The 18,732-nt window shown below is 35.1% G+C and overlaps 1 protein-coding gene across 1 annotated transcript in view; it reads right to left on the bottom strand.

Moving 5' to 3' along the window:
* Positions 1-18,732, bottom strand: part of SEPTIN14 (septin 14) — a 41,206-nt gene that overhangs the window by 1,313 nt on the left and 21,161 nt on the right. The window contains exons 6-9 of the mRNA XM_024744443.1: positions 17,394-17,555; positions 11,194-11,290; positions 9,742-9,910; positions 6,974-7,106 (exon numbers count right to left, since the gene is read on the bottom strand). Coding sequence (XP_024600211.1) covers positions 6,974-7,106; positions 9,742-9,910; positions 11,194-11,290; positions 17,394-17,555 — 561 coding nt within the window. The remainder of the gene's footprint in view (positions 1-6,973; positions 7,107-9,741; positions 9,911-11,193; positions 11,291-17,393; positions 17,556-18,732) is intronic.

Below are 18,732 nucleotides of genomic sequence, written 5' to 3'. Positions count from 1 at the left end.
AAAAAAAAAAAAAAAAAAAAAAAGATGGGAGGTTGAAGGTAGAAATAAGAGAAAGCTAAACTTTATCTTAATATATAAACATTTCAAATGTTAACTACTCTGGTGAGAAACTCGAACTTTTCCTGCAAATCAGGTTCAAGGTAAGGATGTCCCCCCTCACTACTCCTTTTCAACATTGTACTGGAAGTCCTTGCTAATGCAATAAAGTAAGAGAAGAAAAATAAAATGTATACAGACTGGGAAGAAAGACATAAAACTGTTATTGTTTGCAGATAACATAATCATCTATGTAGCAAATCCAAAAGAACTGACCAAAAAACTCCTGGAACTAATTAGTGATTATAGCAAGGTTGCAAGATATAAGGTTATTATATAAAGGTTATTTGCTTTCCTATATACCAGCATTGAGCAAGTGGAATTTGAAGTTAAAAACGCAATAACAATTGCATTAACCCCCCAATGAAATACCTAGGTATAAATCTAACAAAATACATATAAGATCCATCTGAAGAAAACAACAAAACCCTGATGAAAAAAATTAGAGAAGAACAAAATAAATAACTATTTCAAGTTTGTGGATAGGAAGACTCAATATTGTCAAGTTGTCAGTTCTTCCCAACTTGACCTACAGATTCATTGCAATCCTAATCAAAATCCCAGCAAGTTATTTTATAGATATTGACAAACTGATTCTAAAGGTTTTATGGCAAAACAAAAGACCCAGAATAACCAACACAATATTGAAGGAGAAGAATAAACTTGAAGAACTGATGTACCTGACTTCACTGACTATAGTAATCTGACTAAAACTAAGTAATCACAATAGTGTGATATTGGTGAAAAAAATAGATCAATGCAACAAAATAGAGGACCTAGAAATAGATGCAAATATATTTAGCAAATTGATCTTTGACAAAGGAGCATAGGTAGTACAAGGAGGAAAGATAGTCTCTTCAACAACTTGTGCTGAAACAACTGAACATTCACATGAAAAAAAAAAAAAACCCAAAGAATCTAGACACAAACCTTCACAAAAGTTAAACTCAAATGGATCATAAGTCTAAATGAGGGGACAGAAAAAATATTCTATGGAAATGAAAAGACAGCTGGTGTAGCAATACTTATATCAGCCAAAATAGGCTTTAAAGCAAAGACGGTAACAAAAGACAAAGAGGGACATTACATAATGATAAAGGGATCAGTTCATCAAGAAGATCTAACAATTGTAAATAAGATGGACCCAACATAGGAGCACCCAAATACATAAAGCAACTATTAACAAACTTAAAGGAAGAAATTGACAGTAGCATAATCATATTAAAGGACTTTAACAATGCACTCACATCAATGGACAGATTATCCAGACAGAAAACCAATAAGGAAACGTTGGTCTCAAATGACACACACACACACACACACACACACACACACACACACACACACATATATAGAATACTCTGTCCAAGAGCAGCAGAAATATACATTCTTTTCAAGTACACATGGAACTTTCTCTAGGATAGACACATGCAGACCACAAAAGAAGTCTCAATAAATTTAGAAGAGTGAAATCATATCAAGCCTCTTTTCTAACCACAGCACTATGAGCTAGAAATCGACTATAAGAAAAATACTGCAAAAAACACAAACATGTGGAGGCCAAACAACCAATGGGTCATGGAAGAAACAAAGGGGAAATTTAAAGATACCTGGAGATAAAGGAAAGCAGAAACACATTTTTCCAAATTCTATGGGATACAGCGAAAGCAGTGCTGTGAGGGAAGTTTATAGCAATACAAGCCTACCTCAGGAAACAAGAAAAATATCTAGTATAAACAACTTAACATTACACATAAACAAATTAGGAAAGAAGAACTAACAAAACCCAAAGTTAGCAGAAGGAAATAAATCATAAAGGTTGAAGCAGAAATAAATGAAATAGAGGCTTAAAAAATAGAAAAGATCAATGAAACTAAGAGCTGGTTCTTTCAAAAGATAAACAAAATTGATAAACCTTTAGCTAGACTCATAAGAAAACAAAGAGACGGCCCAAGTAAAATCAGAAATGAAAAAAGAGAAGTTACAAATGATACCACAGAAATACAAAGGATCATAAGAGATTAATATGAAAAATTATATGCCAATAAAATGGGCAACTTAGAGGAAATGAATAAATTTCTAGAAAGGTACAATTTCCCAATACTGAATCAGGAAGGAATTCAAAATATGAACAAATTACCAGTAATAAAATTGAATCAGTAATTTTAAAACTCCCAACAAACAAAAGTCCAGGACCAGATAATTTGACAGGTGAATTCTACTAAACATTTAAAGAAGAGATAATGCTTATCCTTCTCAAACTATTCCAAAAAGTTGAAGAGGAAGGAATACTTCTGAACTCATTCTACAAGGCCAGCATTACACTGATAACAAAACCAGACAAAGAAACCACACACAAAAAAAATTACAGGCCGATATCACTGATGAACATAGATGCAAAAATCCTCAACAACATATTGGCAAATCAAATTCAACAATACATCAAAAGGATCATGTACCATGATCAAGCAAGATTTATCCCAGGGATGCAAGGATAATACAATACTCACAAATCAAACAATGTGATATATACTATATTAACAAAATTGAAGAATAAAATCATATGATCATATCAATAGATGCAGGAAAAGCTTTTGACAAAATTCCACATCAATTTATGATAAAAACTCTCAACAAAGTGGGTACAGATGGAACATAATAACCTCAGCATAATAAAGGCCATATATGACAAACCTACAACCAACATGGTACTCAGTTGTGAAGAGCTGAAAGTATTTCCTCTAAGATCAAGAACAAAACAAGGATGTCCACTCTCACCACATCTATTCAACATAGTATTGGAAGTCCTAGCCAGAACAATCAGACAAGAAAAAGAAATAAAAGGCATCTAAATTAGCAAGGAAGAAGTAAAACTGTCACTGTTTGCAGAGGACATGACACTATATATAGAAAATCCTAAAGATGTCACCAAAAAACTGTTAGAACTAGTAAACGAATTCAGTAAAGTTGCAGAATACAAAATTAATATACAGAAATATGCTGCAATTCTATACACTAACAAGGAACTATCAGAAAGAGAAATTAAGAAAACAAACCCATTACAATTGCAAAAAAAAACAATAAAATACCTAGAAATAAATCTAACCAAGGACGTAAAAGACTTGTACTTGGAAAACGATGAAAGAAATTGAAATGACACAAATAAATGGAAAGATATACTGTCATCGTGGATTGAAAAAATTATTGGTATAATAACTACAATACAAAGACAATCTACAGATTCAATGTTATCCCTATCAAAGTACCAATGGCATTTTTCACTGAACTAGAACAAATAATTCTAAAGTTTGTATGGAAACACAAAAGACCACAAATAGCCAAAACAATCTTGAGAAAGAAGAACAAAGCTGGAGGTCTCTCCATCCCTGATTTCAAACTATATACTACGTAGCTGCAGCAATCACAACATATGGTTCTGGCACCAAAACAGACACACAAACCCATGGAACAGAAAAGAGAGACCAGAAATAAACCCACACTTAATATGGTCAACTAATCTACAACAAAGGAGGCAAGAATGTACATGAGGGAAAGACAGCCTCTTCAATAAATGGTGTTGGGAAAACTGGACAGCTACATGCAAAGGAATCAAACTGGACTACTTTCTGATGCCATATACAAAAATAAACTCAAATTGGATTAAAGATATAACTGTAAGATCTGAAACCACAAAACTCTAGAAAAAACTTAGGCAGTAAGCTCTTTGACATCGGTCTTAATTTTTTTGGATATGTCTCCTCAGGGACGGGAAACAAATGCAAAAATAAACAAATAGGACTCCATCAAACTGAAAAGCTTTTGCACAGTTAAGGAAGTTATTAACAAAATGAAAAGGCAGCCTATTGAACGAGAGAAGACATTTTAAAACAATATATCTAGTAAGGGGTTAGTAATCAAAATATGTAAAGAATGCATACAACTCAACATAAAAAAAAAAACCCCAAACAACCCAATTACAAAATGAGCAGAGGAACTACACAGACATTTTTCCAAAGAAGATATGGAGATGACCAACAGGTACATGAGAAAATGCTCAACATCACTGATCATCAGGGAAATGCAAATCAAGTTCACAATTAGATATCTCTTCACACCATTCAAAATGGCTATTATCCAAAAGACAACACTTTGGCAAGGATGTGGAGAAAAGGCAACACTTGCGCAGAATTAGTGGGAATGTAAATTGATACGGTCACTATGGAAAATAGGACGGAGCTTCCTCAAAAAATTAAAAATAGAACAACAGTACGATCCAGTAATTCCACTTCTGGGTATTTTTCTGAAGAAAATAAAAACACTAAGTTGAAAAAATATATGCACCTCTATGTTCATTGCAGCATTATTTACAATAGCCAAGATATGGAAGCAACATAAGTGTCCATCAATAGATGAATGGATAAATAAGATGTGGTATATATATACAATGGAACATTAGCCATAAAAAAGAATGAAATTTTGCCTTTTGTGACAACATGGATGGACCTGGAGGGTATTATGCTAAGTGAAATAAGTCAGATAGAGAAAGATAAATGCCATATGATTTCACTTATACACGGAATCTAAAAAACAATTGAAATGAGCAAACATAATAAAACAGAAGCAGACTCAGAGATACAGAGAACAAACAGGTGGTTGCCAGAGAAGAGTGGCATTAGAGGATGAGTGAAATAGGTGAAGGAGATTAAGAGATACAAACTTCTAGTTATAAAATAATGTAATGGGCATGTAATGTACAGCATAAGGAATATAGTGAATAATATTGTAAAACCTTGTATGGTGACAGATGGTAACTGGGACATCATGGTGATCATTTTGTAATGTATAAAAATATTCAGGGGCTTCCCTGGTGGCGCAGTAGTTAAGAATCCGCCTGCCAATGCAGGGGACATGGGTTCGAGCCCTGGTCCAGGAAGATCCCACATGCCGTGGAGCAGCTAAGCCTGTACGCCACAACTACTGAGCCTGCGTGCCGCAACTACTGAAGCTCGTACACCTAGAGCCTGTGCTCCGCAACGAGAAGCCACCACAATGGGAAGCCCACGCACTGCAACGAAGAGTAGCCCCCGCTCGCCGCAACTAGAGAAAGCCCATGTGCAGCAACGAAGACCCAACACAGCCAAAAATAAAAATAATAAAATAAAATAAATAAATTTTTAAAAATCAATCACTGTTGTATACCCAAAACTGATATAATATTGTAAGTCAAATTATACTTCAGTTTAAAAAATAAAAAAAGTAGGGCTTCCCTGGTGGCGCAGTGGTTGGGAGTCCGCCTGCCGATGCAGGGGACACGGGTTCGTGCCCCGGTCCGGGAAGATCCCACGTGCCGCGGAGCGGCTGGGCCCGTGAGCCATGGCCGCTGGGCCTGCGCGTCCGGAGCCTGTGCTCCGCGGCGGGAGAGGCCACAGCAGTGAGAGGCTCACGTACCGCAAAAAACAAAAAAAAACAAAAAAAAATAAAATAAAAAAAGTAAATTCTTCAAATGCTCTAGAAAAAATAAGATTACAGATGGCAAAATTTTAAAGGCTGTATCCAAAACCTATATGGTAAATAGCTACTTTTTGAAGAATAGCAAAGTATCCTCCAACAAAATCATCTAAACTCTCGAGATGAAAACCTCCAACTTAATAGGACACCTAAACTTGAATACAAATTATATCAAACTAGCAGGACTTGCCTCTTTTTCAGCTTCTTTAAATGCTCTTTCCTTCTCCTTTACTCTCTGCATAAACTTCTGTTTCAACTCTTCTTCTTCCCTCTGACATTGATCCAAGAAATCCTGCCTTTTGGCTTCATAGATCTCTTGAAAACTGAAAAGAAATTTGTGTTACTTTTGTATTAAAATGTTAATATAAATAAACATGTAAACATATATATTGTTTATTAATATAAGTAGCTCATATAACTCAACAACAAACAAACCAAACAACCCAATCGAAAAATAGGCAGAAGACCTAAATAATCATTTCTCCAAAAGAAGATATACAGATGGCCAACAGGCACATGAAAAGATGCTCAGCATTCCTAATTATTAGAGAAATGCAAATCAAAACTGCAATGAGGTACCACCTCACACTGGGCAGAATAGCTATCATTAAAAAAATCTACAAATAACAAAGGCTGGGGAGGGTATGGGGAAAAAGGAACCCTCCTACACTGTTGGTGGGAAAGTAAATTGGTACTATGGAAAACAGTATGGACATGCCTCAAAAAACTGAAAATAGCATTGCTATATGATCCAGCAATCCCACTTCTGAGCATATATCCAGACAAAACTACAATTCAAAAAGATACATGCACCCCTGTGTTCATAGCAGCACTATTCACAAGAGCCAAGACATGGAAACAACCTAAATGTTCATCAACAGAAGAATGGATAAAGAAGATGTGGTACATTTTTAAAAAATAAAAAAAGTAGGGCTTCCCTGGTGGCGCAGTGGTTGGGAGTCCGCCTGCCGATGCAGGGGACACGGGTTCGTGCCCCGGTCCGGGAAGATCCCACGTGCCGCGGAGCGGCTGGGCCCGTGAGCCATGGCCGCTGGGCCTGCGCGTCCGGAGCCTGTGCTCCGCGGCGGGAGAGGCCACAGCAGTGAGAGGCTCACGTACCGCAAAAAACAAAAAAAAACAAAAAAAAATAAAATAAAAAAAGTAAATTCTTCAAATGCTCTAGAAAAAATAAGATTACAGATGGCAAAATTTTAAAGGCTGTATCCAAAACCTATATGGTAAATAGCTACTTTTTGAAGAATAGCAAAGTATCCTCCAACAAAATCATCTAAACTCTCGAGATGAAAACCTCCAACTTAATAGGACACCTAAACTTGAATACAAATTATATCAAACTAGCAGGACTTGCCTCTTTTTCAGCTTCTTTAAATGCTCTTTCCTTCTCCTTTACTCTCTGCATAAACTTCTGTTTCAACTCTTCTTCTTCCCTCTGACATTGATCCAAGAAATCCTGCCTTTTGGCTTCATAGATCTCTTGAAAACTGAAAAGAAATTTGTGTTACTTTTGTATTAAAATGTTAATATAAATAAACATGTAAACATATATATTGTTTATTAATATAAGTAGCTCATATAACTCAACAACAAACAAACCAAACAACCCAATCGAAAAATAGGCAGAAGACCTAAATAATCATTTCTCCAAAAGAAGATATACAGATGGCCAACAGGCACATGAAAAGATGCTCAGCATTCCTAATTATTAGAGAAATGCAAATCAAAACTGCAATGAGGTACCACCTCACACTGGGCAGAATAGCTATCATTAAAAAAATCTACAAATAACAAAGGCTGGGGAGGGTATGGGGAAAAAGGAACCCTCCTACACTGTTGGTGGGAAAGTAAATTGGTACTATGGAAAACAGTATGGACATGCCTCAAAAAACTGAAAATAGCATTGCTATATGATCCAGCAATCCCACTTCTGAGCATATATCCAGACAAAACTACAATTCAAAAAGATACATGCACCCCTGTGTTCATAGCAGCACTATTCACAAGAGCCAAGACATGGAAACAACCTAAATGTTCATCAACAGAAGAATGGATAAAGAAGATGTGGTACATATATACAATGGAATACTACTCAGCCATAAAAAAGAATGAAATAATGACATTTGCAGCAACATGGATGGACCTAGAAATTATCATACTAAGTGAAGTCAAAAAGAGAAAGACAAATACCATATGGTATCACTTATATGTGGAATCTAAAATATGACACAAATGAACTTATCTATGAAATAGAAAGAGACTCCCAGACATAGAGAACAGACTTGTGGTTGCCATGGGGGAGGGGGGAGGGGAGGGATGGACTGGGAGTTTGGAATTAGCAGATGCAAACTATTATATATAGAATGGATAAACAACAGGGTCCTACTGTATAGTATAGGGAACTATATTCAATAACCTGTGATAAACCATAATGGAAAAGAATATGAAAAAGAATATATCTATATCTCTCTATATATCTGAATCACTTTTCTATACAGCAGAAATTAACACAACATTGTAAATCAACTATACTTCAATAAAATACATATATATATATATATATAGTTATGTCACATATAAGGACATTTACCAATATTCTCTCATGTATAGAAATGAAAATTTCTATATCACGAGATGTAAAAAAGTGAGGTGCCATATTGAATATAAGTATATAGAGTGTATATATAGTAAGTACTCACATTTTGAAACACTTAAAATATGTTTTGTTTCTCCTACCACTTTTTATTATATCACACTTCTTCACATCTTTTGACAACAAAATTTGGGGGAACATCTAATTTTTGAGGTTCTCAAAATAATTAAAATAAGGCCAGGTGTCTTTCAAAATATGATGTATTTAAGATAGCCAGTTCAATTCTGGTTGCCTTCAAAGTACTGTAACTAATATAACTCGATTGTTCTACACTATCATCCTTCTGCAGCACAAATCCTATTCCTCCTCAATATAGCTAAGTACACCTGCTCTCAAACTATTTTCACTTGACTTCCATTGAAACTGAGTCCCCCGAAAACGTAGTTCCTCTGCCAAGTTTATGATTGAGCTCTCCAATCCAAAATGTTATTCCCTTTCTTGTCCAACACCTGTTCCCCTCAAGATTGAGGAATATCAAAGAAAAGGGAAGATTGAAACCAAGCAGGGTGTTGTGGGACCCTCCCAGGCATAAAAGCCTTTCCGTGTACCCCCTTTCTTGTTTGTGGGAAAAAGGCTTTCTGCCTCCTAGACCTTCCCTGAGTTCCAAAGGGAAGATTCAAACAGTTACTGGGAGGAGAGTGAGGGAATGCAGAAAGAAACAATAGTGCAGCATGGGGTCCTGGACCTGGTTCCTCCTGGGGCAGGGGTGGGAGTGTGTGTATGACAATCTGATACAGATCTCTTGAGTTCTTCTACAGGAACTAACGTGCCTACCCAGGTGGAGGATGATAATTTCACGCTGAGCACAAGCATGTAGACCCAGACTGGTAGGAACCAGAAGGCTGATGACTGAACATCACCCTGTTACCTCACCATCAACCAATCAGAGGAGGGTTACACACCCTACAGCCCTCCCCCACAAATTTTGCCTATAAAAACTTCTTCCCTGAAACCCATCAGAGAGTTCAGGTCTTTTGAGCATGAGCCACCCATTCTCCTTGCAAGGTCCTTGTGATAAACCTTTCTCTGCTCCAAACTCCAATGTTTCAGTTTGTTTGGCCTCACTGTGTGTCGTGCACGTGAACTTGGATTTGACAACACCATGACATTACATTGCTGCTTTTCCTCTTTCCTCCATCCAATCCTCAATATCCTTTTCAATATCCTTTGCCATCTTATACCAATTTTTACTAATATTTGCAAATCTCTTTCCTGAGCTTCTGTTCCATATAAAATCTACTTTTTCTTTTGGATACACATTTCAGCAATACACATATTGGATGCATATAAACGAGCCCTTGCATTATGTTGCTCCTACTAACTCTCCATCTAAGTCTGAAGATGATGAAAAACCACACAATTTAAGATGTGAGAAGTACAGCTATTCTCATTCCAAAATAATCATATCTCATCGTTGTAGGGAATTTCTAAGTCACCCATCATCTTGTTTGACCAAGATCTCCACTCACCTTACTGGCTGGTTGTCTGAACCCACATCAGTAAATCCCATTTTCTGAAGTTTTCTGCACCTATAACGTTCATAGTGCCAGGTGTGGGTTTGTTCTTTCAAGTCTTCCATGTTTGTACAAAGAAGCACATCCCGGAGCTTAACAAAGTCACAGTGATTTTCATTTTCCACTAGGCAGAAAAATAATAAAGCCACAAAGCTTATTATCAATCCCTATCACTTTCTAAGTATTCTTGAATGAGCTAAGAGATCGTTCAGATTAATAGCTATAATTATTTTAACCATGTAACTATGGTTATATGGTACATACAAATTATAGGTAGAGTTTATTTATAGACCAGGAAATTTGCTTGAAATTTATTAGCCAAAGAATAAATAGGAAACACTGAAATAACATGTAATATTAGTAGATGGCATAAACTTTCATTAATAATTATGTTAGTATTTTTCAAATGAATATGCTCAAGGTATTTTACAGAGCACTAAAAAAGAATATAATATAATTTCACTAAAGTAAATAATTTTATTAAAGTAAATCCTGCTAACATAAAGGTCTTAACAACTATGCATGATTTAGCTATTAAACTATATTTATACTCCATATTTATGAGAATGAATTAGTCAATTTTCAAAATCACTCAATAAATTCACATGGCTCTCTACTGTGTTTGTCATATCCAAAAGACTGAGCACAATACTTTGTGCATTGTGTATGTTATTATAACCAAATGTAATATTCATTAAAATATGTTGTGTTTAAGTACATTTCATAAATTTAAAAATTTGTAATATATTAACTGAAAATAACATTTGGAAACTAGTCCCCAATAATTAGTATCACAAGTGTACGAATCAGACAATAAATGACTGCTATTACACTATTCTAACTCATCGTGATGCTAGATAACTAATATAAATGTCTAGGTATAATTTAGCCAAAAATGAATTGTATTACTTTATTTTTAAAATGGTTTTCCATCCCTTTTTATAGGGACCACTTTAAAATGCTTTATAAATTAGGTAGCAATTAACTTATATGACATGTTTCAAGTACCAATACTTATGCTTCTGTGTTGTTCAGAATTCTTTTGTTCAAAGAACTTTCCAACATTCTGAATGTGATGGTTTATGCATAGAGAGATAATCTGCATATGGCAGATGGGGGAAATGAGGAGGTTCTGCCCAGTTTCTGAATTTTTGCCTAAAGCACCATCCAGAAAACTCCCGTGAGAATAGGTTACAATCAAAATAAGCATTATCTTAAATGAAACAGAATCTGTGCTCCTTAACAGTAACTATTAATTTGCTGTTTAGCGAGAGTTACCAATATTGACTCAAGTTAAAATATTTTGTTTTACATATTTATAGTTATATTTTATATGATTTTTATAATTATATATATATTTAAGCATAATCATTCCAGAGCAAGCCTGCGCATCTTTGTTACATTTACCTTGTAAAACTCCCCAAGGGTACTGACGGCCTCTGACCATTCTTTTTCCAACTTTCACTTCATCTGTACTTCCTACTACAGCAAAAGGTAAGTGTCCCTAGAAAGTAAGTACAATTTTAATCATGTTTCCTTATACCAATATAACTTACTCTGTTAATCTTATTTCTGTTATGGAAACAACAGAGACAATAATATCATCATAAGTTTATTCAAACAAGTGATTTATCTTGCCTCAGATTTTATGACTTCACATTAAATATGTGCAAATTAATTGCTGTAAGCATTTGTGCGAGATCATGCACACAATTGAAAACTACCTACTGAGTACAGCCTAAAGCAAGGCATTCTACTGTGGGGAATACAAAGAAAACAGTTTTTGGTAGACATATAATTTTTCTCACATTATCTTTACCCTGAAACACAATAAGCAAATCACTTTTAACTCCAGTATAAAAGCTAAAAGACAAAATTAAGAAAACTCTAATAATTAGTTAATTGAAATATAACATAAAGCATATTAATAAATAATACTATATAGAAAATGGAAAAGAAAATTTTAAAAGGAATGCAAATCAGAAGGAATTAGTAAAACTATCTGTTCTCAGATGATATTTTTGAAAGTATTTTTTAATTGGGATATAATTGACATATTGTATTAGTTTCTGATGTACAACATAATGATTTGGTATTTGTATATATCATAAAATGACCACCACAGTAAGTCTAGTTAACATCCATCACCATACAGTTACAATTTTTTTTCTTGTGATGAGATCTTTTTGAATCTACTCTCTTAGCAACTTTCAAATATACAATACAGTACTATTAACTACAGTCACTATGTTGTACACCACATCCCCAGGACTTATTTATTTTATAACTGAAAGTTATATGACACAAATGTACATATCTATGAGACAGAAACAGACTCACAGACATAGAGAACAGACTTGTGGTTGCTGGGAGGTGGGGACTGGGGCAGAGAAGGAATGGGAGCTTGGGATTAGCAGATACAAACTAGTATATATAGGATGGATAAACAACAAGATCTTACTGTATAGCACAGGGAACTATATTCAATATCCTGTGATAAACCATAATGGAAAAGAACATGAAAAAGAATATATATATATACAACTGAATCACTTTGCTGTGCAGCAGAAATTAACACAACATTGTAGATCAACTATGCTTCAATAAAGTATAAAACAAAGTAAAATAAACTATTTGGGGTTAAAAAAAAGAAAGGCAAAAAAAAAAAAAAAAGGCAAAAAAAAAAAAAAAAAAAAAGGAAAAAAAAAAAAAAAAAGAAAGGCAACTGATTTCTGTATGTTAATCTTGTATCCTTCTGCCTTGCTGAATTCATTTATCAGTTCTAGTAGTTTTTGTGTGGAGTTTTTAGGGTTTTCTATATATAGTATCATGTCACCTGCATATAATGACAATTTTACCTATTCCTTACTGATTTGAATACCTTTTACTTCTTTTTCCTGTCTGATTGCTGTGGCTAGGACATCCAATACTATGTTGAATAGAAGTGGTAAGAGTGCGCATCCTTGTCTCGTTCCAGATTTTAGCAGGAAGGCTTTAGCTTCTCACTGTTGAGTAGTATATTGGCTGTGGGTCTGTCATAAATAGCTATTTTTTTACGGTACATGGGCCTCTCACAGTTGTGGCCTCTCCCTTTGCGGAGCACAGGCTCCGGACACGCAGGCTCAGCGGCCATGGCTCACGGGCCCAGCCGCTCCGCGGCATGTGGGATCTTCCCAGACCGGGGCACAAACCTGTGTCCCCTGCATTGGCAGGCGGACTCTCAACCACTGCGCCACCAGGGAAGCCCAAATAGTTTTTATCATGTTGAGATATGTTCCCTCTATACCCACTTTCGTAAGGGTTTTTATCATGAATGGATGTTGAATTTTATCAAATGCTTTTTTCTGCATCTATTGAGACGATCATATGGTTTTGCATGGTGTACATGGTGTATCACATTGATTGATATGCTTATGTTGAACCATCTTTGTGACCCTGGTCATGGAAAGCTTGTTTTTTAAAAAGGTAAACAAAATTGACAAGCCTTTAGCCAGGCTGATTATAAAAAAGAGAGAGAGGGCTTCCCTGGTGGTGCAGTGGTTGAGAGTCCACCTGCCGATGCAGGGGACACGGGTTCGTGCCCTGGTCCGGGAAGATCCCATGTGCCGCGGAGCGGCTGGGCCTGTGAGCCATGGCTGCTGAGCCTGTGCGTCCGGAGCCTGTGCTCCACAACAGGAGAGGCCACAACAGTAAGAGGCCCGCGTACCACAAAAAAAGAAAAAAAAAAAAAAAGAGAGAGAGAGGGCCCAGATAAACAAAATAATAAGTGAAAGAGGAGAAATTACAATGAATATTACAGAAATTAAAAAATCATAAGAGAATACTATGAATAATTATAAGCCAATAAATTGGACAACCTAGAAAAAATGGATAAATTCCTAGAAAAATATAATCTCCCAAAACTGAGCCAGTAAGAAATATATAATCTGAACAGACCAATATTTAGTAGTGAAATTGAATCAGTAATCAGAAAACTCCTAGCAAACAAAAGCCCAGGACCAGACAGCCTCATATGGGAATTCTACTAAACATATAAAGAAGAGCTAATACCTATCTTTCTCAAGCTACTCCAAAAAACTGAAGAAGAGGGAACACTCCCAAATTCATTTACGACTCTACCATTACCCTGATACTAAAACCAAAGACACAGCAAAAAAGAAAGAAAATGACAGGCCAACATCTTAGATGTATATAGGTACAAAAATCCTCAACAAAATATTAGGAAACCAAATTCAACAATATATAAGAAGAATCATAAACCATGATCAAGTCTGATCTATTCCAGGGATGCAAGGATGGCTCAATATCTGCGAATCAATCAGTGTGACACACCATATTAACAAATCAAGGGATAAAATCTCATGATCATCTCAATAACTGTAGAAAAAGCATTTGACAAAATTCAACATTCATTCATGATAAAAGCTCTCATCGATGTTGGTGCAGAGGGAACATATCTCAACATAATAGATGCCATTTATGACAAACCCACAGGTAAAATCATACTTAATGTTGAAAACTGAAAGCTCTTCCTCTAAAATCAATAACAAGACAAGGATGCCCACTATCACCACTTCTATTTAACATAATATTGGAAGTCCTAGCCACAGCAGTCAGAGAAAAAAATGTCATGAAGAACCTAGGGGTAAGACAGGAATAAAGACACAGACCTACTAGAGAATGGACTTGAGGATATGGGGAGGGGGAAGGGTAAGCTGTGACAAAGCGAGAGAGAGGCATGGAGATATATACGCTACCAAACGTAAGTAGATAGCTAGTGGGAAGCAGCCGCATAGCACAGGGATATCAGCTCGGTGCTTTGTGACCGCCTGGAGGGGTGGGATAAGGAGGGTGGGAGGGAGGGAGATGCAAGAGGGAAGAGATATGGGAACATATGTATATGTATAACTGATTCACTTTGTCATAAAGCAGAAACTAACACACCATTGTAAAGCAATTATACTCCAATAAAGATGTAAATAAATAAATGGCATCCAAATTGGAAGGGAAGAAGTAAAACTGTCAGTATTTGCAGATGACATGATACTATATACAGAAAACTTTTAAGCCTCTACCAAAAAACTACTGGAACTAATAAATGAATTCAATAAAGTTGCATAAAAAGGTTAATATACAGATTTCTGTTGCTTTTCTATACACTAATAATGAACTATCAAAAAGAGAAAGCAAGAAAACAATCCTGTTTAAAATCACATCAAAATGAATAAAATACCTAGAATTGGCTTAAAAGAGGAGGTAAAAGACCTATACTCTGAAAAATATAAGACGTTGGTGAAGGAATATGATGATGACACCAATTTGTGAAAAAAATATACCACAATCATGGGTTGGAAGAATTAATAATGTTAAAATGTCCATACTACCCAAAATAACCTGTAGATTTAATTCAACCCCTATCAAAATACACATGACATTTTCCACAGAACCAGAATAAATAATAATAAAATTGTATGGTACCACAAAAGTCCTTGAATAGCCAAAGCGATCTTGAGAAAAAAGAACAAAACTGGAGGTATCACACTCCCTGACTTCAGGCTATACTATAAAACTACAGTGTCAAAATAGTATGGTACTGGCACAAAGACAGACAGGTAGATGAATGGAACAAAACAAAGAGCCCAGTTATAAAACTACAGAAATATGGCCAATTAATCTATGACAAAGGAGAGAAAAATATACAATGCAGAAAAGACAGTCTCTTCAATAATTGGTGCTGGGATAACTACATGATAACTACACAGCTACATGTAAAGGAATGAAATTAGAACATTTTGTCATAAGATATACAAAAATAAACAGAAAATTGATTAAAGACCTAAATGTAAGACCAGAAACCATAAAACTCCTAAAAGAGAACATAGAACACTCTTTGACATAAGTGGTCGCAATATTTTTTTGGATCTTTCCCCTCAGGCAGAGGATACAAAAGCAAAAAAAATAAACAAATGGGATCTAATTTAATTTAAAACCTTTTGCACATCAGAGGAAACCATCAACAAAATGAAAAGACAACCTACTGAATTAAAAAAAATTTGCAAATGATATATCTAATAAGGGGTTAATACCTAAAATATATAAACAGCTCATACAATTCAACATCAAAAAAAAGCAAACAACCCAATTTTTAAAAAGGGCAGAAGACCTCAATAGACATTTTTTCAAAGAAGACATGCAGATGGCCAACAGGCACATAAAAAGATGCTCAACATTACTAATCATCAGGGAAATGCAAATCAAAACCACAATGAGATACCACCTCACATCCATTAATATAAACTATTACTTTAAAAAAAACCCCAGAAAGTAACAAGTGTTGGTATGAATGTGGATAAATTGGACACTTTTGGTGGGAATGTAAAATAGTGCAGCCACTATGGAAAACAGTATGGCAGTTCCTCAAGAAATTAAACATAGAATTACCATACAATCCAGCAATTCCACTTGGCATTACCCAAGGGAATTGAAAGCAGGGACTCAAATAAATATTTGTACAGGTATAAAAGGGCAAATATTATATATTTCCATCTACTAGAAGTACCTTGAGTAGCCAAATTCATAGGGCTGAGGGAAAGAGTAATGGGGAATTATTGTTTATTACAGAGCTTCAGTTTTTGAAGATGAAAAGAGTTCTATGGATATAGATGGTGGCAATGATAGTGGCACAACACTGTAAAAGTATAATGCCACTCAGCTGTAAGCTTTAAAAGGTTTAAGGTGGTAAATTTCAGGTTATGTATATTTTACCACAATTTTAAAACCTCTTAGAAGAAAACTTATAAGTAAATCTTTATTACCTTGGATTTGACAAAACATTCTTAGATATGACATCAAAAGCACAAGTAACAATAAAAATAAATAAACTGGACTTCATCAATATTAAAAAGTTTGTGTTTCAAAGCACACCAAAAATAAAATGGAAAGACCAACAGATTGGGAGAAATATTTGCAAATCATGTATCTCATAAGCAACTTGTATCCAGAATATATAAAGAACTCTTACAACTCAATAATAAAAAGACAAAAGCTCAATTAAAAATAGACAAAGGGTCTGAGTAAATTTTTCTCTTGGGAAGACATATTAATAGCCGATAAAATCATGAAAAGACCAAATATTATATAATTCCATTCATATGACATGTCCAGAACAGAGAAATCTGAAGAGAAAGAAGTTGATTAGTGGTTTCCTAGGGTTGGTGGAGAGGAGGGCTGATAGGTAGTAGGTGAGAAAGCTGAAGAGTATGGGATTTATTTTTGAGAAATAAAAATGTCCTAAATTTCGTTGTGATGGTTGCACACACTGTGAATAGACTAAAACTCACTAAATTGTATATTCTAACAGGTGAGTCACATGGTATGTGAACTATATCTCAATAAAACGCTTTTTAAAAGAATTGATTATCAGCAAACATTTTTCAAAATCAAGAAAGTGAAACATTTTCCCACACTGGCTTTTGGGAAAAAAATATCTTATTTATAGTATCTTTGTCAGATACAAGTGACACTATATTACTAATATTGTTACTTATAAATTATACTTTCATTCCCACCTGTCAAATAGAACTGATATTCAGTAGTTAGAAGCTTACATTCATTGAGGTGTTCACGTCCGTGGTAGCTTCATCATCTTTTGGGAACTGGTATATCTGGATGCCATTACTAATCAATTCACTCATTATCTTACACTTAAATTTCTGTAAATCATTTTTAGAAATTGTATCTGCTTTGGCAATCAGTGGTATAATGTTCACCTATTAAGAAAGAAGCAAACAAAATCTCACCATTGAGGATTTGTTATTAATTTGTTATATTTACAGTCAAAACCTCAATTTCTGACAATAAATTTTCATAACTAGATTATCACTGGCTATCATGACTTCCTCACAGAAATACTTTCCAAAATCATCAGTACTTTTGAAGATTAATCTTTAATCAGAATTCAGGTTTAGAAACCTCAATTTTCTTTCTCAAACTTTCTTACACATCTGGAGTTAGTAAAATGTAAGTAGCAAAATGAAGTATGATCAATTTGATTTCATTATCAATTTGATTTCTTATTAAACTGAGTATTAAAAAGTCAGAAGAGACCTTTCATCAAAATTATAGAACAGATCAACTTTGTCCTTCTACCTGTCATTCATTTGCATCATCTTCTCCATAAATCCACCTTAATCACTGTCCCATTTTCTTTTTTTTTTTTCTTTTTTTTTTGCGGTACACGGGCCTCTCACTGTTGTGGCCTCTCCCGTCGCGGAGTACAGGCTCCGGACGCGCAGGCTCAGCGGCCATGGCTCACGGGCCCAGCCGCTCCGCGGCATGTGGGACCTTCCCGGACCGGGGCACGAACCCGTGTCCCCCGCATCGGCAGGCGGACTCTCAACCACTGCTCCACCAGGGTAAGCCCTGTCCCATTTTCTAGGTAGAATCTTGTTCTACCTAGATGAACTTGCAGGTAGATCTGCTTGTGTTTTCCAAAGACCACCTAAAAATAGTAGACTTTTTTTTACTATACTTTAAAAGCTGAGTGTGTATATATGTGTGTATAGCACCGTGCTAACAAAAAGTCCATTTGTAATTTGTAAAAAGAAATGATTTCACATTGCATATTTGAAGTTGAAATTTTATACATAAAATTTTCTTCCTAGCTCTACAATATGATCATGCCTTCTCAATGAATTTACATCTTAATAATTAAACTTTGTAGAAAATAACAATATAAAATTCCAAAATATGTTTTGTTACTGTTAAAATAAATCGTTACTGTTAAATCATAGCTACACAACGTTAAGTTCTGTGATCTAGTAGAAATGCATAAAAGTCAGTTTTAGGTCTATTGCTTTTGTTTTAGGCTCCTCAAAGTACATTTTTTAAAAATCCTTATGAAAATCTAGGGCTTCAATATTATAACGTAGATGTTCAAAATTTTGT

This window comes from Neophocaena asiaeorientalis, unplaced genomic scaffold (assembly GCF_003031525.2).
Source record: "Neophocaena asiaeorientalis asiaeorientalis breed wild unplaced genomic scaffold, Neophocaena_asiaeorientalis_V1.1 scaffold91, whole genome shotgun sequence".
NCBI classification, from domain to species: Eukaryota; Metazoa; Chordata; class Mammalia; order Artiodactyla; family Phocoenidae; genus Neophocaena; species Neophocaena asiaeorientalis.
Note: the sequence above shows the minus strand (reverse complement) of the source record. Positions and strands in the feature narration are given on the sequence as shown.